This window comes from Emys orbicularis, chromosome 2 (genome assembly GCF_028017835.1).
Source record: "Emys orbicularis isolate rEmyOrb1 chromosome 2, rEmyOrb1.hap1, whole genome shotgun sequence".
NCBI classification, from domain to species: Eukaryota; Metazoa; Chordata; order Testudines; family Emydidae; genus Emys; species Emys orbicularis.
Genome location: NC_088684.1, coordinates 157,513,742 through 157,540,939, shown reverse-complemented (window position 1 = coordinate 157,540,939; position 27,198 = coordinate 157,513,742). Strand labels below are relative to the sequence as shown.

The window sequence follows — 27,198 nt, the reverse complement described above, 5'->3', positions numbered from 1 at the left end:
TGCGGCTCAGGCGCCACCTGCTGGGCGCACAGCGCGCAAGCGGCCCCTCCCCGTCGGACGGACAGAGCCGGGAGCGGGGGAGGCTGCGCCCCGCCAGCCCGAGCCACGCGCCGCCAGGGCTCGCTGCGGGGTTTCTCTCCTCGGGCAGGGGGTGTCCCGGCGCCCCTCGCACGCGGGGATCCCCGGCCTCGGGCAGCCCTACGCTCGCCCCCGCGGGCAGCCAATGAGAAGCCGCCTCAGCAGCGGGAGCCGCCCAGTGCCGAGCAGAGACGGAACGAGCCGGAGATCGCCGAGGCTTCCCCTCCGCTCTCTCCCCTTTTTCCTTACGCCCTTGTGCCCTGGGCGGGGATTCTCTTCCCTGATCCCCTCTCCCCCGCCCACCCCACTTGAAACCAAGATGGAGGATGGTGACTGCTGCGGACACCACCGCTGCTATTGCAGCTGCTGCTCCTGATCCCTGAAGAGGCTGCAACACCCCTGTTTCCCCTCCCACCAGCTTCCTGCTGCACTGATTGCAACCCCCCTCCATGCACCCACCCCCTTCCTCCTGCAATTGTCTCTGCTTCTGCTCCCCCTGTCTCTTGCCCGCATGCATTGAATCTGTGCGTTCACACACAGCCCCCTAGGTGGCTGTTGGAGGATGAAGGGGGGACTCCCGTAGAGCTGCAATTGCACGCATACCTTCATGTTCCTCTATTTATTGTTGCCACCGGCAGCCACCCCCATCTCGGTGCATTACTCTGCTGCCTGGATTTCCGCGTTGGCTGCTGCTAGAAGGTGAAGCCGGGACCTGAAGACAAAACATAGACACACCTTCCTCTTCCCAGGCACCAGCGGGGGAGCAGTGAGTGGATCAGGGTGGTGGTGGTGGTGGGATCTTGTCTGGAGGAGCCGCCAATGCACGCAGCAGCCATGAGCAGCTCCACTACCACCACCTCCACGACCAGCAGCAGCAACGCTGGGGAAGGGGCTGAGGAGGCGTCCAAAGACTCTGCAGACATCGCGGCGTTTTTCCGATCCGGTGAGTGTACTTGTTTCCTTGGGACTGGAGAGATTTTGATGCAGGGGAGGCTGACTGGGAGGCCAAGATTTGCACCAGCTTGGAGGAGGTGGTGAAAAGTCTCTTTTCTCTTTCCTCCCCCCAAGAGGGAGTGGGAACGATTCGATGCTTTGGAGCTGGCTTTGTGAGAAATGTAAACTGGTAGCTTATTGGGGGAGGCTTTTCTTTCCCTCCCTAAGAAAGCAACTCTCTATGAATCTCTTGCATTTATAGTCGTGTATCTAGGGGGAGGGGTGTAAGAGATCTCCTACAGATTCGTTGGTGTGTACAGGATTGCATACATTTTACAGTATCCATTTTTATACATGACTGCAATCTAAAGTATTCGGATGTCTCTTTTTAAGGAGACGGTTGTGTGTTCCCTATTATTCAGGTATACGTCAGTGTAAATGGCAGAGCTTACTATAGAGCATGTCACAAGGAGAAATCTGAATTGCAGCCTTTGTCATAGTTAACTGTGTTAAAGAATGACAGACACACAAAAAAAGCTTCTACTCCAACCCCCATGAATAAAAAGGAGGGAACTATACATACACAACTGTCGCTACAGTAAGTTATGACCTTTGACTACGACCATGCTGCTTTTCACTTCACTCGGATATTGGAAAATAATTACAGGGGTGATATCGCAGTCACTAATGGTGAACTAACAAACCTCAGTCGGCATACTAGTCACTTACAAAAGTTGGGACACAATCAGAAATAAATGTTCATCTGAAATTGTGGAGACCGGCCTAGTTTAATAAGCATTAAGGCCATGTTTCTGTGATGTAGCAAACTGTGGCTCGACTGGTGACAGGTGTAAGTATTTATGACGTTAGTAAGAAAACACATGTCACTTGCAACTTGGAAGCAGAAGCAGAACCTTAAAGTAGCATTTGACGCCAAACACGAAAGGACTGCCTACCATGGCTAGCTGAGGGGTTAACCCCCTGCATCGTATTTCACTGCTGAACTTTTAGGACGGGAGAAAGTCCCCCCCAAATGGAAGGGAAGGCATACAAGCAGTTCGTGGATTTAAGGGGGAAAGAGGAGGCATGTTCGACGCTCCTGCTAACGTAAAGGTTAAATTTGCACACAATGGGGTGATGTTTGCTATGTATGTAGGGTGTAGATGGCACTACTATAAATAGCAATGAACTCCACTCCTTGTGTGTCTGGGCTGCATTTCTAGACGGTGATTAGGGAGATGGGTGGAAGAGGGAAAATTTCAAAACCGTGTTTTCAGCGGGAAGTAGAAACGTTAAGGGATTTCCCTGCCTGCACGAAGGAGGAGCAGTGAAAGGAGCCGGGCTGCTGCTGCTGCTCATGTGTTGCTAGCTTGCCTCCGAGCTGGAAAGTCTCGCTGTGCTTTGGAGACTGGGGAGGGGAAAAGGGGGGGGGAGCTTATTGACAGGCTGCTGGGATAAAAATGGAGTCCGCCTCTTCCTCCCTCGGTATCTCCCCTCGGTACCTAGTCAGTTGCACTCCAGGGAGCTGCAGAATAATGCGCGTTCTGTGGCGCAAGCTGTGATGTGGCGATGACAGCTTTGATGCCGGAGGCATTAACTCCCCAGCAATAGAGGCTGCGCCTCGGAAGGGATTGGTGCCCCCGGGGGGCACCCACCACATGCCTGCTGCGGCTGCCGCTGGGGACGGCGGAGGGGGAAGGGCTGCCTGCTGACTACAAGGCGAATGAATAAACAGTGGCCGAGGCGCCCAGTGTAACACCCCTCCCCAGATTCTGGGCGGCGGCAGGGATGAGGCTCCGGCTGTGGTTACTCCCCCCCCCCCCCAGAACATCAGCTGCAGCTCCCCTTTTCTGGCGAGTCTCTCCCTCCCTCATCATGCCCCAGCTAACAGGCCCGAGGAGGAGATAGCGAGGACATCAGCCTTGGTTACTTGTTTCATCTGGATGTCTACAAAAGGAGTGGGCTGGAAAGGAAAATGCAGACTCACCGCTGGAAAGATGAAGGGGAGTCCGGGTTAGGTGTGTAAGAATTCGGCTTTATTCGTGGGACATCTAAGCAAATGCCATGAGGGATTGTGCATGTGTATGTGTGTGTGAATGCCCAGTACTCGGTAAAGAATTGGTTCTTTCCGCTTGATAAGGTTGTGGGGGAGGAGGTGCAGTTTGAAAGAGACCTCATCTTTGCTCTAGGGATTTGCATGGATGGGCAATGTAAATAGTGACGTTGAGTCTTATCTGGAGTGTCTGGCTCTTTTAGAAATAGGCTCAAAACAAGTTGACCAGTGCACAAATACCTGAAAAGTCCATGAGGATAATAGCATTTGTGCAGAGTGAGTTTTCTTGTGAGAATGAGACTATCCTCTTGCTCATCATGTTAGGCAGGCTTCTACAATGACAGCAAAATTATACATGCTTTTTAACAGCCAAAGTGGAAATCCATTAGTGTGCCCACAGTGAGGCACACTTCCTGTGATAGATAGCTTTTGCAGTATGGAATGTTGACAGCCGTAGAAGTAGTCAGCTGTACTAGATGGCCTGTGGCAGATTTTCCCCAGTTACTGAAAATGACAGCATTAATAGTCTTACTCCACTAGACAAACGAAAAGGACCAAGTATTCTATTTGGTGTAACAAACTCAAAGGATCTTGCTTGTTTGTAAGCTCGTCAACAAAGTATGTGTGTTGGTGTGCTACTACTGACGTCATGATGAATTGGATTCCAGAAGCAACTGAAACTAATGTTTTGAGCACCCTTCTGTTTACCTGTGGCAAAGAAATTAATATGTATTGGCTTTTTAACTTTGTTTACCCATGGCCCTGCTGGGGACGGCGGAGAGAGTGTATATGCATGTATTCCCCTACTTCCATTTTTACCTCATGCTCCAGGTCACAGCTTCATTCTCCTGGCAAAGTTTTTAAAAAAAAAAATCTCTTCAAAGCATGTCAGTGCTGCCCATTATTGGACAGAGATCTTTATCTCCATGTACTCAAAGTTGGGGGTGAGGTGGGAGGGAATGCATTCTTAAAGATGTAATAACATACAGGCCAGGGTGATGCTGTGGCCAATTAATAAGCAAAATGCTTAAAGGATGTTGCTTAAGCTTAGGCATGAAGTTCAACATTTTGATTGCGCACTCATTTTCCCCAGACTTTGCAAATAAGTGTTAGCAACACTGTGGCTGCTGTAGTAACAAAGGGCTGAATGCTTAAATGCAATTATTAAAATTGAGATTTTTGTTAAGATTGCTTAGAGGACTGTAAACAGGGAGCTTGCCTTTTTAAAGCAATGCATTTAAAAAAAAAATGATTTCCAAGAACATTGTGACCATCTTAATTTAAAGTGGTCCAGTTTGTCTGTTGTGTGGCACAGTGATGGCAAAGCTTTTCTGCAGTCCAGTTTTTAAGCTAAGTCTTATCTTAAAAATAGGCATAGTACTTTGAAAGAAATAATACAGGAGCAGAGAAATTTTCATCAGTAAACTTAAAGATGTACAATGTAATGGAGACTGATAGAATTCTCTCTACTCAGTTTAACTTTGTAAAGATCCAAATTCTATTCTTGCTTAAATGGGCATAAATTTGGGCTGTTATGGTCAGAAGGGCTAATGTGATTCTGGGCTGCATAAACAGGAATCTTAGGTAGTAGAGAGGTTATTTTACCTCTGTATGTGGCACTGCAGTGATCACTACTGGAAGTGTGTGTCCAGTTCTAGTGTCCACAACTCAGGAAGGATGTTGATAAATTAGAGGGGTTCAGAGAAGAGCCACAAGAAATATAGACTCAAGGAGACCAATCTATTTAGTTTAACAAAGAGCAGATTAAGGGGTGACTTGATTACAGTCCATAAGTACCTACATGGGAAACAAATGTATAATAATGGCCTCTAGAAGAGAAAGGTGTAACATAATCCAGTGGCTTGTAGTTAGTTGAAGCTAGACAAATTCAGACTGGAAATAAGGTGACATTGGAGCAACATACTCAGGTTTGTGGATTCTCCCTCACTGACAGTTTTTTCAGTCAAGATTGGATAATTTTCACAAAGGTCTGCTCTAGGAATTATTTTGGGGGAAATTCTCTGGCTTTTGTTACACAGGAGGTCAGACTAGATGATCACTGTGGTCCCTTCTGGCCTTGGAATCTATGAATTGAAGTTATAGTGTGAAGAATTTTGGTGTCTTGTCTGGAACTTAAATGCTAATGAATGTATCCACAAAAAAGAAACATAAATTGGTAAGTGATCAGTAGAGGAGGTGGCACACAAGAGAATATGAAATGTTACTCTGGGAAATTAAAAAATGGAAAAATCCATCTTGAATTAAAGTTATGAGAACCTCAGACAGTGTGAGTGGGTGGACTGAATATGGGGATGTAATTGAACACTGAATCAGTTGAAAATTTAGTGTCTGTATCTTGAGGAAGTTGCTTTACTGGACATATCACCTTGGTGACTACCAAGATGACTAGTCAAACTCTTGAGCAACAGGAAACAGTATTTGTACTTTTCTTCCTAACAAATGACTTTCTGTTGATTGAGAATCTTAAAATGCAATATTAAACAGCTGTCTCTAATAATACAATTCAGCTGAGTTATAGAAGTTGCAGAATTGGGGAGACTATTAGATGACCTCTGTCAAATATGCTGAGTGGTGAGCCCAGTTAACATAGTCTAGCAATTGTAAAGCTTTGTGTAAGACTTGGTTATAAACAACTACAAATGTTAAACTTAACACTTGCAAGACCTGTTGACGTGTACCAAAATATTCCTAAGGACACAACACTTTTTGTTCTCTATATCGACATAAAATACTTTATTTGGCATGGAAGTGTTGATTTAATATAGTATTGATAGACTTTTTCATTTATACTTAAAATACAATCAATGAATCTGGCAAAACGGTTGAATTATGTGATATAAACCTGTGGGTGCTTAGGGGCTGTAGTGGAGGACAAGTTGCAATGCTTTGTTTTGGCTTTAGCTATGTTGAAGGGACTCTGTTTCTGAAGGTGTGGCCTACAATACACTACTGCAAAAATATTTAATAAATCACTGATGTGAATGGAAAGGACAAAGTGTAGATGTGTGGTGAAGATAATGAACAGGTGTGGAGTAATGACTGTCATGTGTTTGTTTCTTTTTTGGTGGGTGCCTGGGAGTAGGTCCTCCATGTGAAAGGATATATGGAATAAGTCGTTAGTTTGAAGAATTTTTGATTGGAAGTGTAGGGGGAACATGATGCTGCTATGTGCCAATGAAATTCAAGTGTCTCTGGTTAGTGTCTTTGCCATCCTGCAGTTTTTCCTGTGAGATGGGAACACTGGGCTCTAGGATGTTTGTTTGCCCTTCTCCATCTATGGGGGGAGGAGGGGGAAACTGACCAGTAAAACTTATTTGTAAAGCGCAGACTTTGTTTAACATTTCACTGTTCCCATTATAGTAAGGACATCAAGCTACTTTTGGAAAAGTCATATTGCAAAATTTAGTTGATGCCTTCAGGAAGGAGACTTCAGATTAGAAAATGTACTTACTCCATAAGTGGAGAAAGAAGCTAGTTGAGGCAAAGACTGAAATATTTCTGTGACAAATGTTAATCTAAAGAACTTTGGTAGCTACAACTCTTGCATTTTGCATTAGAACTTCTCAACCAGTACGCCGCAGCAAGACTTGCTGGAAACAGCATATGTTGGTTTAAGGCTCTTATTTAAATGATTATTATTGAGATGAGGCAGGGTCCTATTAGCTTCACTTTCAGAAATTGAACACTAAAGAATTTAAAATACAAAAAGCTTGTCAAGTTTCTCCTTAAACGCATGAACAGAGAACATAGGATTTGTGTATATGCTAAAAACGCTGCAGCGGCCCCAGCTGTACCTATGCGATCGCAGTGCTACTGGAGCGCTTCAGTGTAGACACTGCCAATCCCTGAGAAGAGTTGCAAGGTCGATAGAGGTTACGTTGGCTTAACAATGCCACTTAGGGGTGTGGATTTTTCACACCCCTGAGTGACGTAGATGGGTCAACCTAACATTTTAGTGTAAACCAGACCATATTCTTTACCCTTACATTCAGTCTCAATCATAATTAGAAAAAGGATGTGAATACCATTGGATAACCTTTTAAGACAAAGTTATAATGGAGAAACTAGCTAACCATTAAACTTCCAGAACGTACTTGGAATCACAAGTATCCAACCATTAATAAAAATCAGAAAGAGCACTGCAACACAAGTAGGGTTTACATGTAAACTGATGGAATAAAATTCTGAGCAATAGGGGATTAGTGTTTGAATTATTTGGGGGGGGGGGTAAAAGAAACATGATAAAGTACTGTTCACTTAACCGCTGCTAAAGTTGTGTGGGTCTATGCAGTGATGTATATACTGGAAGTGACGTGCATAACTTTACTAAGTTGGTGAGCATTGACACCTTTTATTAAATATTAAGTCAGTGATAGAAACTGAGACGTGCAGTGGATTTTTTTTCCCAAAAGAGCGAAGATAAATCAATTCCTAATAAAGAGCTTCCATCTGTGGTTAACTTCTTAGGCCATTTTGCATTTAATTTTAAATAGTGTTTGAAATAGGACTGCATCAGTAAAAGTAAGCTCTTGTGCTCATTGAATAATCAAGGCTTTAGGTGAATGTCCAGGATGCTGAACTCTGTTTCTGAAAAACCTTTGGGCTAATGTTGTCAAGAAGTTGGTTCATATCACTGAGTACTTTAGTTATAAGTGTTCAGCGCATAGATGAATTATTAGGCTATATGATGGATTGAAGAAATGATACAAGAAGTGACATTTAATTACTCCCCAAGAAGCCTAACGAAGTAGGTAAAGTTAATCAAAATAGTGTAATAAGGATAATACTCTTTGGTTATCTACATCAGTGGCTCTCAACCAAGAGTATATGTATCCCTGGGGGTATGCAGAGGTCTTTCAGGGGGTACATCAACTCATTTAGATATTTTCCTAGCTTTAGAACAGGCTACATAAAAAGCAAAGTCAATACAAACCAAAATTTCATACTGACAATGGCTTGTTTATACTGCTCTATATATTATACACTGAAATGTAAGTACAATACTTTTATTTTATAATTACATGGTAAAATGAGAAAATAAGCAATTTTTCAATAATAGTGCGCTGAGACACTTTTGTATTCTTATGTCTGATTTTGTAAGCAAGTAATTTTTAAGTGAGGTGAAACTTGGAGGTACTCAAGACAAATCAGACTCCTGAAGGGGGTACAGTAGTCTGGAAAGGTTGAGAGCCATTGGTCTACTTCAGGGGTCGGAACCGGGGCCAGTGGGGGCCGCAATCGGCCGAACCTGCTGCGTCAGCAGGTAAATAAACTGGCCCGGCCCGCCAGGGTGCTTACCCTGGCGAGCTGCGTGCCGAACGTTGCCGACCCCTGGTCTACTTAATGCATCCTGTAGCTAGCTATCTAATGTCGACTGTTTAAAAGGTAATATACATGCAGGGCTAGCCAACATGAAGATGGAGATGTTTGTCCAGGTTGTTCTAAGCTAATGGTGAGAGCTTCCTAGTTACAACAGTTCAATGACTAGTGAGAATTCTGCTTCCAACTGAAGAGAAGACTGATAACAAAATGAAAGGGAATGTTGAGATATCCATAATACTTATGGACATAAAGTTTTGAGGACAAGAATGAATCTACGGACATGGATTTGCCTGCTATGTACTTGTAAGCTACCTTTCGGCTGAAACAGTATTTGTGCCAATAATCTTTGTTCTGAGTAGCTGAGACCATTCAGTACTAATATGTACAGTTCAACGTGAAAAAGAAAGTGATAACTTTTAAATTATTTCCTATCTCGAACTCATCCACTTCAAGTAGGTCAGCATTTGACAGAATCATCCGAGAAGGCATACCTTATTTTCTGCTGCTAGAGTTCAGGGGTGAAGTGCACCTTTAGCCCTTTTTAGTCTCTCTGGGCACCCCTTTCAGTGCTGGAGACTTGCCTGTGCTAGGGCTTTCAACATAGTGCATCAGAGTGTCTTGGAGCCTGGGCTTCAGCCTGACCCAAAATGTCTACACGGCAATTTTTAGCCCCGTAGCCTGAGCCTCCCGAGTCAGTTGACCCAGGCTCTGAGACTTGGTGCTGTGGGTTTTTTGTTGCTGCGTAGACTTACTGTAAGGCTGCAAAGGAAATACGGGACTCCAAAGATGATTTTTCCACGCATGACAATTGATATAGTAAACTTTTATTGTGCATTTGGTTGCGTGGACTACTTGGCATGACAGACCAAAATCAAACAGACAAACAAAATCAAGCTAGGAATCCTTTGTCAATCTTTTAAAGAGAAAGTGTTGCCTGACCTTACAATACAGTAGCTACTTCAGTGGGGCCTTCTTTCAGTTGGATCCTGCAGGCTGTCTGGGATTTCAGGTGGTTGTTCAGTCAATACTTGCACATAACATCTTTAGGTGAGACAAGCCTTTTCAAAACAAAGTGGTTGCTTGGTGTAAGAGCATAAGAATGGACATATTGGGTCAGACCAATGGTCCATCTATCCTAGTGTCCTGTCTTCTAACAATGGTCAATGCCACATGCTTCAGCGGGAGCAAATAGAACAGGGCAATTCGTTGAGTGATCCATTCTCTGTCGTCCAATCCCAGATTCTGACAGTCAGAGGTTTAGAGACACCCAGAGCATGGGGATGCATCTCTGACCATCTTGGCAAATAGCCATTGATGGACTTATCCTCCATGAACTTATCTAATTCTTTTTTGAACCCAGTTATACTTTTGGTCTTCACTACATTTCCTGGCTATGAGTTCCACAGGTTGACTGTGCATTGTGTGAAGAAGTACTTCCTTTTATTTGTTTTAATCCTGCTGCCTATTAATTTCATTGGGTGATCCCTTGTTGGTGTGTTATGTGAAGGGGTGAATAATGCTTCCTTATCCACTTTCTCTACACCATTTTATAGATCTCAACCATATTCTCATTGGTCGTCTATTTTCCAAGCTGAACAGTCTGTCTTTGTAATCTCTCTTCATATGGAAGCTGTTACATACCCCTAATAATTTTTGTTGCCCTTCTCTCTACTTTTTCTAATTCTAATGCATCTTTGCGATATGATGACTAGAACTGAATGCAGTATTCAAGGTGTGGGCATACCAAGGATTTATATAGTGACATTATATTTTTTTGTCTTCTCATCGGTCCCTTTCCTAATGGTTCCTAACATTCTGTTCTCTTTTTTGACTGCTAGTGCACATTGAGCAGATGTTTTTAGAGAACTAACTACCATGACACCAAGATCTTTCTTGAGTGATAGCAGCTGATTTACACCCCATCATTTTGTATATGTAGTTGGGATTGTTTTCCAATGTACATTACTTTGCATTTATCAACATTGAGTTTCATCTGCCATTTTTTTGCCCAGTCACCCAGTTTTGTGAGATCCCCTTTGTACTCTTTAGAATCAGCTTTAGACGTAACTATCTTGAGTAATTTTTGTATAGTCTGCTAACTTTGCCACCTCCATTGTTTCCCCCCTTTTCCAGATCATTTATGAATATGTTGAACAGCATGGGATCCCCCAAGGATCTGTACTGGGACCAGCTATTTATCTTTGTCCACTGTGAAAACTGATCATTCGCTCTTACCCTTTGTTTCCTATTTTTTTTAACCAGTTACGGATCCATGAAAGGACTTTCCCTCTTCTCCCATGCCTGCTTAGTTTGCTTAAGAGCCTTTTGAGAGGGACCTTATCAAAGGCTTTCTGAAAGTCCAAGTACACTATATTCACTGGATCACCCTTGCACACATATTTGTTGACTCCCTCAAAGAATTCCAATAGATTGATGAGGCATCATTCCCCTTTACAATGGCTGTGTTGACTCTTCCCCAATGTATCGTGTTCATCTATGTGTCTGATGATTCTATTCTTTATTATGGTTTCAACTAATCTTCCTGGTACTGAAATTAGGCTTACTGGCCTGTAATTGCCAGGATCACCTCCTGGAGCCTTCTTTAAAAATCAGTGTCCCATTACCTATCAGCCAGTTATCAGGTACAGAGACTGATTGAAGCAACAGGTTACATACCACAGTTAGTAATTCTGTAATTTCATGTTTGAGTTCCTTCAGAACTCTTGGGTAAATAACATCTGGTCCTGATGACTTATTACTCTTAAATTTATCAGTTTGTTCCAAAACCTCCTCTACTGACAGCTCCATTTGGGACAGTTTCTCAGATTTGTCACCTAAATAATAGCTCTGGTGTGGGAATCTTCCTCACAACCTCTGCAGGGAAGACGGATAAAAAGAATTAATTTAGATTTTCCGCGACGGCCTTGTCGTCTTTGAGTGTTCCTTTAGGACCCCAAATAATCAGTGGAGCCACTGGACAATCATCAGGCTTCCTGCTTCTGATGTACTTAAAATTTTTTTTGCCATTAGTTTTTGTCTTTTGCTAGTTGCTCTTACAAATCTGCCTGCCTAACTATACTTTTACCCTTGATTTGCCAGAGTATGTTTCTTTCTATTTTCCTCAGTAGGATTTGACTTCCACTTTTTAAAGGATGTCTTTTTGCCACTCTTTTAGCCACGGTGGCATTTTTTGGTTCTTACTTTTTTTTTTTGCATACATATAGTTTGAGCCTCTATTATGGTATTTTTAAAAAGTTTCCATGACCCTTTCAGCCATTTCACTCTTGTGACTTATTTTAATTTCCATTTAACTAGCCTCTCCATTTTTGTGTAGTTCCTTTGAAGTTTAATGCTACAGTGGTGAGTTTCTTTGGTATTTCCCCCCACAAGGATTTTAAATTTAATTACATTATAGTCGCTGTTACAAAGCGGTTCAGCTATATTCACGGCTTGGAACAGATCCCCGTGTGTCACTTAGCACTAAAGCAAGAATTGCTCTTGCCTTGTGGGTTACAGGACTAACTGCTTCTTGGAGCAGTCATTAATGGTATCTAGAAATTTTATCTCTGCATGCCATGATGACATGTTTCCAGTCAATATGGGGTAGTTGAAATCCTCCATTATTACTGAGTTTTTGTAGCCTGTCTAGTCTCTCAGAGCATTTCACAGTCATTGTCACCATCCTGGTCAGTAGTGTAAGTATATTCCTACCGCTACACACTTATTATTCATGTATAGAATTTCTGTCCATAGAGATTCTCTGGTACTGTTTAATTCATTTAAGAATTTTACTATAATTGACTCTATGCTTTCTTATTGTGTGCAAGGCAAGAGTCCAGGAGAGTGCAAAAATAAAGCTTGAAGTGAATTTTGTTTTACAAAACTGATGCACTTTATATTAGATGTTTGCTGTCTGGAATGAATGGACAAAAGGTGTGCCTGTGATTTCAGAATAGTATGTCACCATGCTGGTGCATATAAATAGCACATATTGGGAGTGTCAATCTCCCTCAACCAGCATATGGAAAATTGAAAGACTGAAAATGGTCTTTGGAGAAATGTGGACATAGGTGTGCTTAGCTCAAGAAGTGCCAAGTTGCATCAGCTTCTTTCCAAGAGGTTTGGGAACAACACACTAAAATAAGAACCTGCAACAACACTCCTAGCAATCTATAAAGATAAGATACTACCTTTGCCATACACTGGCCCAATAAAGAGAGAAATTGTGTGTAAAAACATTGTGATTTGAATGGATTGACTCACTGACTTTAAAAGAAGATGCCTACCAACTGATCAGGTGAGCTGTCCAAGTTTGAAATCAGGATATGACTGGATTTCAATACTCTAAAGAGCCCATTAAAATCTATCTGTCTGGGAGAGAAAATGGATTTTGCATTCTGAAGTATCTCATGAGTCATGACTACCAAAAGGATGCCACTTTCACTCCTTCTGAAATAATTATTTGTAGTTTACCAGAAATATCATGTAGAACATATTAAATTGTTCTGGTTTATTATGTTTCTGGTAAGTGTATATGTGGATGGTGTTTCTAGAAGCTTTCCAAGACCCTGATGAAAATAAATTTAAGGAGTTTTTTCTCAGATTACATGTGGGGAATGGGGGAAAACATGCAATGGGGAAAAATTGTGTATTAGGTAAAATAAGGTAAGTGTACATTTTTTGTTATTATGGTACTTTCAAACTTCAATCTTAAATAGATATATTAAACTGTTGCTTATTAGTTACTTAAATAGTGAACTCTCTCTTCTGCAATAATATCAACTAATACCATTAGCCTGGGGAGGGATTTGATATAATTCAACTTAAATTATTTCTAGCGACACAGGAAAAGACAAAAGTAGGTTGCTGGCAAAGGAGTATGCATCAGCATCTGCAAAGCTGAATCATTCTAGTTCAGGAAGGATACTGCTGTTGTGGGAAACGAATCACTTAGATGGGGGGAGGGGGCGGCGAATCTTAACAGCAAAGAACAAACGTAAGTGCTTCTAGATTTACACTAGGACTGAGCATTTTTAATTCTCTGGTGCAGTAAAATATCAGGGCAGGTCTATACTACAGTTTTGCCAGTATAGCTTTGTCAGAGATGTGGAAAAAAAACAAACCCATGCCCCTCACACACGCTGTGCTGGCAAAATCCCCATGTAGACACAGTTTATACTAACGAGAGTCCTTTCATTGGCACAGTTGGTCATTTGGGAAAGTGGATTAATTACACCAGCTAAAGAACCTGTTTTGCTGGTATATGCTGAGTCTCCACTAGGGAGCCTTTCTGGTGTATCTGTATTAACGAAGTCTCTAGACCAGTGGTTCTCAACCTTTTAGGGCTCAGGACCCATTTGTAAATGTCTGTGGCCTGTCATGACCCAGTAAATAGTCTGGGGGTGGAGGCCCTGGGGTGGTTTCAGTCGGGTTCTGTCCCTGAGCAGGGTTGGGTCCTGCCCAGCACTCACCCCACAGTGGCCGCTCCTGTGCTGTGGGGCTGGCTGGGCTTTGCTCCCTGCTCTGAGCGTTGCAACTTCCGGGGTTGCAGCGCTGCTCAGGTTTGGCCTACCCCTCTGACTGGACCAAATTTGTGTGAGTGGAGTTGTCACCTGGCTCATTGGGATGCAGTGCCACTCACTCAGATTTGTCCTACCCAGACTCCTGTCGTCAGGATGGCTGGGCCAGACCTGAGCAGCACTGGGACCCCAGAGGTTGCAGTGCTGGGAGCAAGGAGGCGAGCCCAGCCAGCCCTGTGGGATGGGAGCTGACACACAACCCTTTGAAACATATCCTGACCCACAGGTTGAGAAACCCTGATCTGAAGGCTGAGGGCTAGTCTAGATGAGCTGTACTGACTTAAGAAGTGTAAGTGCAAGGACTTAAATCAAGAATTGTGGCCACACAAATAGCCACAATACACTCTTTGGCCAAGAAGCAACAAACCGTGTTTGTGCCACGTAATTTGATAGAAATGTCCATCTCATAAATTCCAGCTCCTCAACTTGCCTGCCGTTGTAGGATATGAGTGGGAGGGAAACTGGCTAATTGGGTAGGGGATGAAGCAAGGGAGCAAAGCATGATTTTGAAGGGAGCAGGAGGAGATGGCTGCAATCTGCATCCCTACAGGACTTGAAGTTTGGTAGGCAGGAGCTTTTCTAAACTGCATAGATGCTTGCAGAGCTCAGTTCTCTGCCACTTCTGAAGATGTTGCTTCTTGCTGTCCTGTGAGAGCTATAGCCACTTGAACGTAGGAGCAGCACCAGCTATTAAATGATGGCATAATAAACACTGAATTGTCATTCCCATTTACTGCACTGAACGGGGTAGGCCTGTTAAAATTAGGACTTCTTGCTTCACACTTCAAAATATTGTGATACAGTACCTTGTTAAAGGGTATGTTACAATGTGGACGTGAATACATTTGCACCCATTTACTGCAGTAACAAACAGTAAAGTAACAAAGTCTTCATTTGGGCCAAGGAAGAATGTTCCTCCAGTCTTATTTTGGTTCTTCTGAAGACATGTTATACAGTGTGAGGCAATGGGATAGCGAGGAAGAAAGATGAAATTGTTTTGAAGCTAATTGGAGTCCTGTTAAGCACTGTAAAAGTGCTTATTGGCATCCCTTGTTAGGTGTTCAGGAGGACGTATTTTAGTGTACTCCCATATTTCAACCAAGTGCTCTGATAGCTGTCGTAAATCTTTGCAGGAGTCAGGTTAACTGTATTGGCATGTTATGCATGGAGTTAGAATAAATAGATAGAAAATCCAAAAGAGGATTTGTTACACCAATTTGCATAAAGATGTATATTCTGTACTGTACTGATCTGAAACAGTTTATTTATCATAAGGAATTATTTCGCTACTAAAAAGAAACAAATACTAGACTGAAAGGGTTTGATAACGTTGGCTGTTAGAATTGTTAATTATCAGCACTAGGATGGATGATAAGAAATTATCTTTCTTTGGGTGCTACTAACAGGAGTGATAGTGAACATTCTTGTTTTCCTCTGTTGCTGTTTGAAAAAACTGGAGCAGATGTAGAGGCACGGGAGTTGACCACAGACTCAGTGAAATAACCCATGCTAATTTACACTTGGCTTCACAAGAACTCCTCTGGCAACCATGAGGACTACAAAAGTAACTTTGACTTTAGGTTTTGTAGAAGCTGATGGCAAATGGGAGACCAACACCAGGGCTAGTGACCCATTCACCAGGGGCAAGTGCTAAAATGCTTTTTAGATTTAATTACGTCTCAGGCACAACAGTATAAATCTAAAAAAAGTGTGTATATAAAAAAAAAACCCCTTGATAAACCTAATTAAGGAACCTAAACTCTGCATCCTTAAGACCACCCTTTCAATGCATATGCTCAATTAAAGACCCCTTCACATCCACAAGCCTTGCCTTATGCCAAAAAGTGACTTGGTCCTTGTATACTACCAAAATAAACATGATTAATATAAATTAACTTCAGTTCTGACCAGCTGGAGCAAAATCCTTCCTTCACAGAAAGGCAAAATAGCCGTAACATTGAAATCTGGAATTTGTTCCGGGGCCTAAGCAGATGCTGACACTCAGAATAAAATGAGGTGACACTATTGGTAGTTGGGGCACCAACTGCCAAGAGATTTATATATTAAAGCCAACATGATAAATTGTCCCAAAATGTAACTCTGAAGCCAGTGGAAAATGCGGAATAGAAGTATTGCATGGTTCTTAGAGAAAAGAAATACGAAGTTATCTAGTGCGTGGTGCTGGCTGGCTGAAGTTACAATGGGCTTCATATATAGTTCCGGTAGAACGTAGCACTATGTCTTAGTCATCTCCATAATGAATAAGTGCTTAGGAAACCTAAGTGCTGAACATGTTGGGATGTAGGACCTCGTTTATGGAAGGATGATTCTATTTGCTTCAGACTGTAAAACATAGCTGGATTTTGATACCTTTGCTTGCTAATCCAAAGGTGTTACATCAGAGACTTGAAGTTTGAGTACTTTCATTTATTATTCTTAAATCTATAAAAACAGGCATACCTTCTGTTCAGCGCACCTTAGATATTCTAAAACCTAACAGCACTAAACCTCCAGGAAAACCAGAGTCATCCTTCAAAGTAATGCATATTATTAATTCCCGCTTTTCAGTTGCCCATTCTAAAGGTGGCCCATGAATCATGCTACGAAGATCAACATTATGATGGCGCCAGAAACGCCCATCAGGTGTAGGGCCCCGTTACACTTTGCACCATACAAACATAGGACTAAACGTGCTTCCTGTGGTTGATCGTTTATAAAAAGCCAGGATGCCTGATAGTCAAAGGCTTTTGTAGCTCTTTGTGCCTTTTTGAGGAAGATGTCAGAACTTGATTTGAATTTCAATCAATGCTAAACTAATTTCTTCCCTTGGTAAGCTTTTTCCAATGGTGGATTAATTGTCAGCTGATCAGAAGATCCCCACACCAAAGCCGTTCTTTTTAGGTGATAAATCTGAGGCACTATCCTCAGGAGATGGAGAAGGTTTTGGAACAAATTGATAACTCAAACAGTAGTAAGTCACCAGGACCACATGGTATTCAGCCAAGAGTTCTGAAGGAACTCAAATATGAAATTGCAGAACTACTAACTGTGGTATGTAACCTATTGCCAAAATCAGTCTCTGTGCCAGAGGCGATCTAAGCAATTACAGGATAGTAAGTCTAACTTCAGTACCAGGCAAATCGGTTGAAATTGTAGTAAAGAACAAAATCATCATTAGATACATATACAAACACAACAAGTTGAGGAAGAGTATTTTACATGACTTTTACAAAGGGAAATTTTGCCTCACCAATCTACTAGCATTCTTTGAAGGAGTCGACAACCATGTGGACAAAGTGATACAGTGGATATAGTGTACTTAGACTTCCAGCAAACTTTTGACAAGGTCCCTTACCAAAGACTCTTAAGCAAAGTAAGCAGTCATGGGGTAAGAGGGAATGTCCTCTCATGGATCAGTAACTGGTTAAAGGAAAAGAAATAAAGGGTAGGAATAAATGATCTGTTTTCACAATGGAGAGATGTAAATAGAGGGGTTCCCCAAGAATCTGTACCGAAACCAGTGCTGTTCAACGTATTCATAAGTGATCCGGAGAAAGGGTAAACAATGAGGTGGCAAAACTTGCAGATTGGCTAAGTCCAAAGCTAATTGTGAAGAGTTATAAAAGGATCTCTCAAAACTGGGTGACTGGGCAACAAAATGGCAGATGAAATTCATGTTGATAAGTGCAAAGTAATACACCTTGGAAAAAATAATCCTAAGCATACATACAGACAAAATGATGGGATCTAAATTATTAGCTGTTACCAACTTCGAGAAGCATGTGGCACTGGCCACTATCAGAGACAGGATGCTGGGCTAGGTGGGCTATTGATGGTCTGACCCAGTATGGGCATTCTTAAATTCTTATCGTGGCTAATCACTCTTAGTCACATGGGCACATTGAGAAGTTGTGCTGCAGTTACACAGATGAAAGAAGGGAAGTGTCCACAACAGTAAAAACTTGAATCAGTTTACAAAATGAAAAGGAGAAAGCTACAAGTCTAATTTTTACTGTACTTTTAACTTGTATTTTTTGGTAACGTCCTCTATGCCCTTTTTTATTTAATTCCCCCTCAAGTTTCTATTAGACCACTTTCTCAGGTAAAGCTCCATCATGTAAGTTGCAGAGTAAACTGTCAAATGATATTTAAATAGTTTAGGTAGAGGATGGCACTAGGAAGTCTGGCAGTGTGCTCAAGTTGGAGAGTAACCCTTGTTAATTCCATTTTGTGTCACTGTGTAAAGGGTTGGGTTAAACCTTGTTGAAGTTAGGGTATGAGGTAGCATTCATAATTCATTCATGATAAATGTAAAAAACCATTAAGCTATTTTATATAACCAGGTAGCTGAAACAATGAATACCACCCAAAATGCAGGCATATGGCAAGGCTTGAGGAGAAGCTGAACCATGTGGCCCAAGGGATTTCCCTGGGGACTAATACAGCAAACACAGAGGCTAGGGCATTGACTGACAGAAATGAAGCACCATAGTCACGGAAGAACTGGTAGCATGTCTGTGGTAAAAGCTGCACCTCTAGGCACTGTGTTGGTTAAAAGAAGTTAGGAGCTGAGCAAAAACCCCTCTTCTGTTAGATTCCTCCTGTGTTCAGGGAAACAGGACGACTTACTTCCTCTGTAAATAGGATTGGATTGAATACATGACTTGCATCAGTTTCTCTTCCTAAAGGAAACAGCCTGCAGGGCCCTGAACTTTGGCTAATTACTCAGGTCAAAAAGGGGTAACAGTAGTCAAACCTGACCCATGTATCCAGAAAATTGCCTCACATAGAAAAATTAGTGCTCAGTTGTGGACACCCCATCTTCAGCTTCCACTAAGAGCAAGTGTCTGGGAACAGTTAATAATTTGTGCTTGAGTATCCAGGAGGAAAAAAGAAATGTAGATGACTGGCTAGAAAAAAATAATAAAATAGATCTGGAAGCCTATTTAGGGTGTCAGTAAAGACCAGTGGTTCTCAACCTATTTATCATTGTGGGCCACATACATGGCCCACAAAGTGTTACCTGGGCTGGAGGTTGAAAACCACCGTGCCCCCCACCTAAACTCCCCCACAAACCCCTATGGCCAGCATGTTCTGCTCCTGGCCACACTCAGTGGAGGGGTCTCTGGGTAGAGAGCCGGGTGGGGAACAGGGACCCTGACCCTGCCATGTGGGGCTGGTGGGGCAGCCAGGACCTGGATCCCGCCGGGCAGCAGTCTGAGCCACCGGGCAGCAGCTGGCAGCCCGGACCCTGAGCCCATGGCCTTTAGCACACAGCTGAGCTGGGCTGCAGCTGCATGCTAATTGGGCCACGGGTTGAGAACTGCTGGTAAAGACTCATACTACTGTTAAGTAGAGATCAAAATTAAGAGGGTGTTACATTTGTTACCAGGAAGAGTTTCGTCCACTGACCTGCTTTATATACCAGTTCAGAAGCAATCCAGGCACCTTGGTTGAGTTGAGGGTGGGGTGGGAAAACAAACTAAGGTTGAAGTAGTGTTAAATTGAGAGGACCATAAGAGAATCTGCTTCATCTGCAAGCACTAGTTAAGAAGTGGTTTCCTCTTGGTTTAATCCTAGCCAAGGTAGTTTGCTATGCTGTGTCCTTTTGAAAAGGACACTTCCTCTCCATCTGTAACAGGCAGCATTGCACAACTTTTTGTTAAAAGTTGGAAGCTGCCAGCAAAACAAGAATAGAATTAAGATTTTTTCCAGCCAGATTTCTAGCAAACCAAGTTAAAGTGAATCACTGTAGACTTGCAGTCACTGGCTCCCAGTGAAGAGCTTTTCTTCACATTTTACTATTCTGGCTGCTCCTCTTGCTGGAGAAAAAATTGCTTGATATGGTGGGGACCTTTTTGAAAATAAAGTTTTGTCAACAAAGTGATATTTGTCAGTAATTCTGGAAATTTTCAACATGGATATATATTAAACACAGCAAAACTTCACTTAAAGGCACTCTTCAAACAAAGGAAAACTTAGCAGCTTATACCCTTTCTGTTTGTTTCATATATAAAGGCAATTTCAGATTGAAATCTCAAGTCACTTGCTTTTTTGCTTTAGGCAGTTCACATCTATCGTGGAAGATTATTGTAGTTGAAGAAGTAGTTAAAGTATAACCTCACAGACTGAGCCAACCATCTGAGAGGGGAGTCAATGCTGCAATTGTTAGAAATTTGTTCATTAAAAGTGACTAGAAGAAAATATTTGCTTAAACGAATGTGAGGTGAGTTTTTAAATAGCTTGAAACTTAAATGTTTTTGAAAATTCTAGCCAATAAGTGCCTTGGGATTGAGAGTGGGATTTCCTGTTCTGTGATTTCTTGTGTAGCATTGAGTGTCTGTTGCTTATCATGGAGCAGTTGATGTTAAAAGACCAGAGTCTAATTTGTTGCTCCTCAGAGAGCTTACATCATGGCTGAATGCTGTTATCTTGCTCTGTTTTCTTGACTGTCTGCTGGAAGCTTTTGAAAACTGTTTCTGTGCTCCTGCAGTGTTGCCCAAACAAACCTTGCATGTTACTTTTGTTGCTAAATATAGCAATGGTTCCCAGTGCCAACTTGAAGTTCAAGTGGCGTCCTGCATGGGTCATAGAAAACAGAAGAGCATACGTGCAGTTTACCCTGTAAAACATTCTATTTAAAGCTCTTCATTATAAGCAGTGCAAGTAGTGATGCCTGTACATTCCATTATAAGACCCATTTTTTATTTGCTTATAACTTAGCCCTAAGGGTTAGAGTTAGGCAAAAAATAAATAAATCCATGCTAGTTTTCTGCCTCAAGCTGATATGATTTTGAATGATTCAGCTAAAATATTTCAGCCATTAAAGGGAATGAGGTTTAAGAAAAATACATTTTGCCCATGCTGAGTTTCTTATACAGAGATGTACCTTTAGGTGAGGCGCTTCTTTTCTTTTTCCTTTTTTTGGTCAAGCCATACGCCTCTAAAAATTTTAATTTTTGCACATATTCTAGACTAGTTGGAGTTTGGCAGCTAAATGAATCCAGTGTGTGTGTGTGCCATCTCCACTGAGCATGCGCCAGGCTGGGGCTATAAGGTCTGAGCAGGACCTCTCTTGCAAATGCAGCTCAGAGACACTATGGCACTGGGCACAGGAACTGAGAAAAAGTACCCCAGGAACAGTCTCTGGTGCGCTGTGTTGCTTCTGCCCAACCGCCCCCCCCCCCCCCCCGCAGTGAAGAGGAGGAAGCAGCATGAGTGCAATACAGAGGGGTGAAATGTTGGGGTGGAGGAGTAGGAGCAGGAGGGTACAAGGGCATGGGGAGGAAGAAGGGGGGGCCAGGGTCAGGATTTGGAGAGGGTAAGAATAAGAGCAGAAAGGGATAGAGATGGGAGTAGGGTGAGATGCAGAAGGATCTGTGACCTGTAAATCATAATCACACTCTTCTACAGAACCTGGGCTTAAACCCATTATTCCTGAGTGTTAACAAACCCTGGTTGTTTAACAGGTAGCTAATCTATTGGCTAAGTGGTTCATCCCTGTCTAGTGGAGGTCAATGAAAGTTAGCTTTTTCCTGCAACCACTTTGTTAGCTCAAGTGGTAGAGGACTGCTGGATGTAAAAGTCCCTGCTGATAAAACCATGTCAGGGTACTGTGGGTCTACATGATGAAATACTTATTTTGTACACCTCTATTTTTAATTTTTTTTGTAAATACATTAAAAGACAAGCAAATATTACACTTGCAAGTCAGGCACTCAAGTCTGTAAAACCTTAATTTGGCCCTCCTGTGCATATGCATTATGATTGTCTTCAATTAGTGGATCACATACGTATAGTTTCCATAGGACCCCCTTCTAGTGCACAGGACAGACTGAGCTCACTGGGTATTTATTCTTTTTTTTTTTTTTTATCTTTTATCATCAACAATCGTTGTCTGGTTGCAGGTATTTACAGCACTCCCTCCAAATACTGAACTAAATACATATTTATTATGTATTAATACTAAATAAATATTCATTTCCCTCTGGGCTTTTGCATGGTGCGCTCATGATCATATTCAAATGCTTCATAAGCATTAATGACTTCACGTTCACAACACTTATGTGAGACGGAGTTTTCCCCATTTTACAGCTGGGCAATTGAAGCACAGATTAAGGCCAAAATTGTCAAAAGTAGAATCCAAAGTTACTTTCAAAACTTGAAAACCTTGGGGCCTTAATTTTCAGAATATATGGCATTTCATAGCACTTCATGTAGGAGCACAGCTCCCATTGAATTCTACTACAAGTGGTCAGCCCTTATGCAAATAAGACACTTGGTGATTCAAGTTGGGTACCCAAAAAGTGAGGCTCACACAGTCGCCACCTGTGAACATTTTAAGTAACTTGTCTAGCATCACTGGGGCAGAGACAGGCCTCATTCACTACGCATCTTTCAATTTCTGCAACAGAGGAAGAAAGGGTACTATAAATAACTGCCTTCTCTACAGAACCCTGATTCATCCCCAGAGCAGGTCTGGCCTGTACACTGAAGGAAGTGTGTGTGGGGGGATCATGTGGGGGGGGGGAATTACGTGGTCACATAGGAAAGACTACATCTTGCATAGGCACAAAGATAGTAGAGGTGTATGTGAAATAACATAGCACAGGCAACCTTAATGTTGGTATTGGCTAACTTGAGTGCTTTAAACCTTTGAAATCTTAATGTTCTTTCAAGATAATTTTTTGGATGTATTTAAATACAAAACTTTCTGTATACGAACGTTGTCTTGTAGCTTAATGTCAGTGGAATGTAATACACATTTGGACTTGAATATTTTTTAAAAAAGTAACCCAAATGATAAATGACAATGCTTTCATGGAAACACAAGGAACATGTAGTGAAATATATGATTGTATTGAGCTGAACTGAGGCCCACGTTTTCTTTCCATCTTGGCTGAAAATGCTGCTCAGAGTTTCAACAAACTAACATGACATCACTTCTACAGCACAATGTAAAACATTTGAGAAGAATGGCCTAGTGCTGTGTAATTGAAATTATTGAACACAAAGCAGTGGTGTGTCCATTTGAACATCAAGGTCAGGTAAAATTGATCGTGGGGAAATTAACTCCCCTATGAAGGATTTCTTTTATCATATAGAAAACTGACTTGCATGAAAATGATGTTTTTCAGCAGTATGTAGCAGGAACGTACAAATGCACCCAAACCTGGATTTTTTCTCCTTGTTGATAGCCAGAACACACGCCCAGGAAAAATGGTAATTTGCTTTCTACTGTGGGGTACCTCATACTGTAATTAAAGTAATAGGCTAATTTAATTACTTACTTAAAAGCCAGAGTGCGATGACTGCCTCCACAAAAGGGAGCAGAGACACTTCTGCTATTCTGCACCCTCCAAGGGAGGAACACGTGACTCCCTTCCCTCGCTCACTTTATTTACTTCTGGTGGAATTCTGTGCCACTGTGTGTGCGCAGAATTCATGTTCCGCGCAGATTTCTTTGCTTCCCTGCAGAAAGATGACTTTCTGACAGGGAAGCTGCAAGAGCAGTCACACACCGCTCCCTAGCAGCGTAGGTACAATGTTTCAGGCACCCAGAGTAGCCGGTGGAGAGGTAAATCACCATGGGGTTGGGGACACCCCAGCCAGTGGCTCCTACCCTGAGTCGGGATCAGCTGCTAGTCCTGGCTGGGTTTGAAGCAGGAGAGGATGGGACTTCCTCTGCAAGGAGTGGCTAGGGCTGTGTCAGACCCACCCCCAGAAACCTCCCCCAGCTGCAGGAACTCAGCATCCTCCCCTGCTTCCTGCCCCCATCACTCCTCAGCTGTCATTATCCACCCAACCCCTGTGCACCTGGACCTCCCATACCCAGACACCCCTGCCAAGCCTCACCCAGTACATCCAGAACCCCCCTAGCCCTCCATACCCAAACCGCACCCCAATGAACCTCAACCCCTGTATCTGGAGCCCCCCCTGACCCAGACCACCCTCCACTGATCTCCCTGCACTCAAATTCCCACCCTGATGCTGCACCCTCTGCACCACCCTGAGCCCCCACATCCAGACCCCCATGCCACTGATGGCCAACTAGCTGCACCCAGGCCCCCACCCCACCAAGCCCCACTCCCCCAGCACCCAGACCCCTCTGCTGAGCCCCAACAACCTTCACCTGGAAGCCCCTGCAGAGTCCCATTGCCCCTGCACCTGGAACCCCCCAAGGAGCCTTTATGCATCCAGTTCCCCCCCCCCCACATCTAGATTCCCCCCCCCCCAGTGAGCTGCCTGCACCCAGATGGTCCCACACAGAATCCTCTCACCCCACACCTGGATCCCCCCACACTGAGCCCCTCCACACTTGGATCCTGCCTGGTTGAGCCTGCCTGCCCCACACTTGATGCACCTGGCACAGAGGGGCAGGGCTCCAGGGTATTTTGGGGGGCAGGCCCAAGCTTGTGTTGTGTCAGGGTTAGGTGCAGCCTCACCGCTGAGTCAGTGTCCTGGGGGTGGGCAGTGAGGGGGACTGCAGGGTGATCATGTGTGAAGTATGTGTTAAAGTATTCAGGACAAGGGGCTATTTTCTCTTTTGACACAAGCACCATGGATTTCTGTAGCAGTAGGCTTAAGTCTTTATGGTAATGAGTAAAGGTGCCCCTCTATTATATAAACCTTTCAACTGTTTTCTCTTTAAAGAAAAATAAGGATTTCTTTAGAATTTATGCATTGTGTCTTTCACCTTCTGACTGTACATGGCAGGCATTTGGCAGGAAGAGAAGCTGGCATTTCCATCTGACCCTGCAGTTGTCATTCTGCTCAATGAACCATGCAGCTATAAGAATAGAATCATGATTGGCTTCCACAGAAGTTAATCAGGCAACTTTTCAACTTGGCTAAACCAATGGCATGATATAACAGCTATATTGATACTTCAGAAGGATCAGTGGAATCTTGGAATGACAAAATGGGGAACACAAGACCATCTAGTTAAGATATCAGTTTTTGTTTTTTTTTAAAAAGGCAACCAGCAGGTTACCACTAGACTTTGCCAAATTGGTGCTTATAACATACAGAAAAAGAATGCCTAAAGTCACTTTGGTATATTTATGCTTGCACTAATAACTGATCAGTAGTATAAACTTAAAGCTTTGACGACTTGATTTGGTTACAAAGCAGGAATATTTCTTCCCTCTGTAAGAAGTGATCTTGTTGTTCATCATGAATGAACATTAGTCCTAGCAAGTCTGAATGTCTTAGGCCTGAAACTTTAAACTTAAATCTATCTGAATAAGAGTGAAATGAAGTGATTTTCTGTGTACTTTTTCCAGTTTGATTACAATGGAGAAAATTTGTGTGTTTTAAACCTGCTCTTACTATGTTTTCATGTGTCTTAAAGAAATATGTTGGTCCAATAAGGCGGAGTATGTTTAAATTTCTTGTATTCTGTACTCTAGAGAAGGTAGAGATCCTGCAGGTTTCTTTGCTACCTAGCTCAGAGGAAGAAAAATTAATGGTTGCCTTAAAAAGAAAAAGAAAAACATTCAAACTAATAGAAGTGGCAGGTTCTGTACGTCCACTTGGGTTTTTTGTTGTGGATTACTATCATCAAAAAATGAAAGATGGCTTCAAGTTATTGAACACTGTTAAGATATATATTCTTAGTGCTGATGAAGATAGCACATAACAGTATCTTACACAGAGTAAATAACTCTTTCACATGGGGGGGGATTGAAGTGCATGGGATCCAAGTGATTTGCTCAAGATACACCAATCAAGTCATCCATGATTGATCTTTGGACTGGAATCCAGGCCTTTTCATGGAGTAGAAGTACTCCTGTTTTTTGGCGGATATAGACTAACTCGGCTGCTACTCTGAAACCTGTCTGAACTATGTTTTCTCCCTTAAAGCAGATACTTCACTTGGCCATTGCTAAGAGAAACCATGTAAGGAATTGGTTCATGTTATCAATACCACTTCAGAGGCCTGAACTTTCAGAGGCATTCATCACTTACAGCTCCCATCAGTTTTAAATGGGTCGTTCAGAAAAGCAGCGTAATACACAATAGATTAATTTTAGTCCTCTAGATTCACTTTCTGTTTCTCTCAGCTGGAAGAGTAAAACTAGACCAGCCATCCATTTCCTGACCTGCTGCATTAGGATGATACTACCATCAGGTCTCCCCACGTTAGAGTTGAAAGTCTTTGCTTTTGTTTTTTTAACTATTTTTAACTATACAAGGCCATCTTTTCATATCGCAGATAAAGCCCTTAATTTTCAAATTACTAAATTTCAGGCCAAAATTAAATGTATAGCTGCTATTAATTTATTCAGTTAGCTCTCTTTTGGAGTTAGCGCAGCTTACAGTACTTGTGATCAACTGGGAGCTATCTCAGCCTTTTTGGTCAAAAAGTCTAACAAGAATTTAAAATTAAAAATAGTGGTGCACACCTCACCATTAACAGGAAAAACCCAAGTTAAAATGACTTAAACTACATCCCTACGGATATCACTGCTCTTTGCAGCCTAAGCAGATGCTGATATCACTTTCCTTACAAACTTAATTTTGACTAAAGGTGTTAAATTGCTGCCTCTCAATGCACGGTGGGAGCAGAAAACTGACTTGGAGCACCCCAAGACATTAGGACCTAATGTCACCATTTAACAGAAAGCAAAGTTAAACTGCAAAGTGTTGTCCGAAAGGAAACTTGGAGGAATGAGGCAGAATTTTTTTTTTTTTTAATAACAGGATGACTATGGCTTAGCGTATCTAACACAAGACTTGTTTTAGAAAGTGATCTGCAAAGTTTATTTTTTTCCTCTGTCTCATGCTTTAAAAAGATGATAAACTTGAATGCAGCATTCTTCTCTCAAGAACTAATGTTCTTACAGCTGCAAACTGGTAAGCTGAACTTCTCTACCACAAGCAGAGTTCCTTCATGCTAAATGACAATGTCAGATATAGGGATTTCTTGTTAAATAAAGGCTGGAGAAGAGGATTGAGAGTTATCACTTGTACTCAGTGTTTCAGCTTGTGCTGTCTTCCCTTTCTATAGATTCAGTTTCACTTAAGTTAAAAGTATTCTGAAATGGAGAGTGCCTTGCAAAACTTGCTTTTGTAAAGCCTAGTGAAGAAAACACATCTACTTTCAGACAAAATTGTTGCAAGGGCCTTATGGGAATTGGTATGCAGATGAGTGGCTTGAGTTCTTACCCTGATGCTGTTGTGAGCCACTTTTATTATTTTAGTGGGACC

The 27,198-nt window shown here is 42.3% G+C and overlaps 1 protein-coding gene across 1 annotated transcript in view; it reads left to right on the top strand.

Moving 5' to 3' along the window:
* Positions 1 to 456: 456 nt before the first annotated feature.
* The window catches only part of TRIO (trio Rho guanine nucleotide exchange factor), a 433,907-nt gene continuing 407,165 nt past the window's right edge, over positions 457 to 27,198 (top strand). Inside the window, exon 1 of the mRNA XM_065399163.1 lies at positions 457 to 1,021. Coding sequence (XP_065255235.1) covers positions 898 to 1,021 — 124 coding nt within the window. The 5' untranslated portion in view covers positions 457 to 897. The remainder of the gene's footprint in view (positions 1,022 to 27,198) is intronic.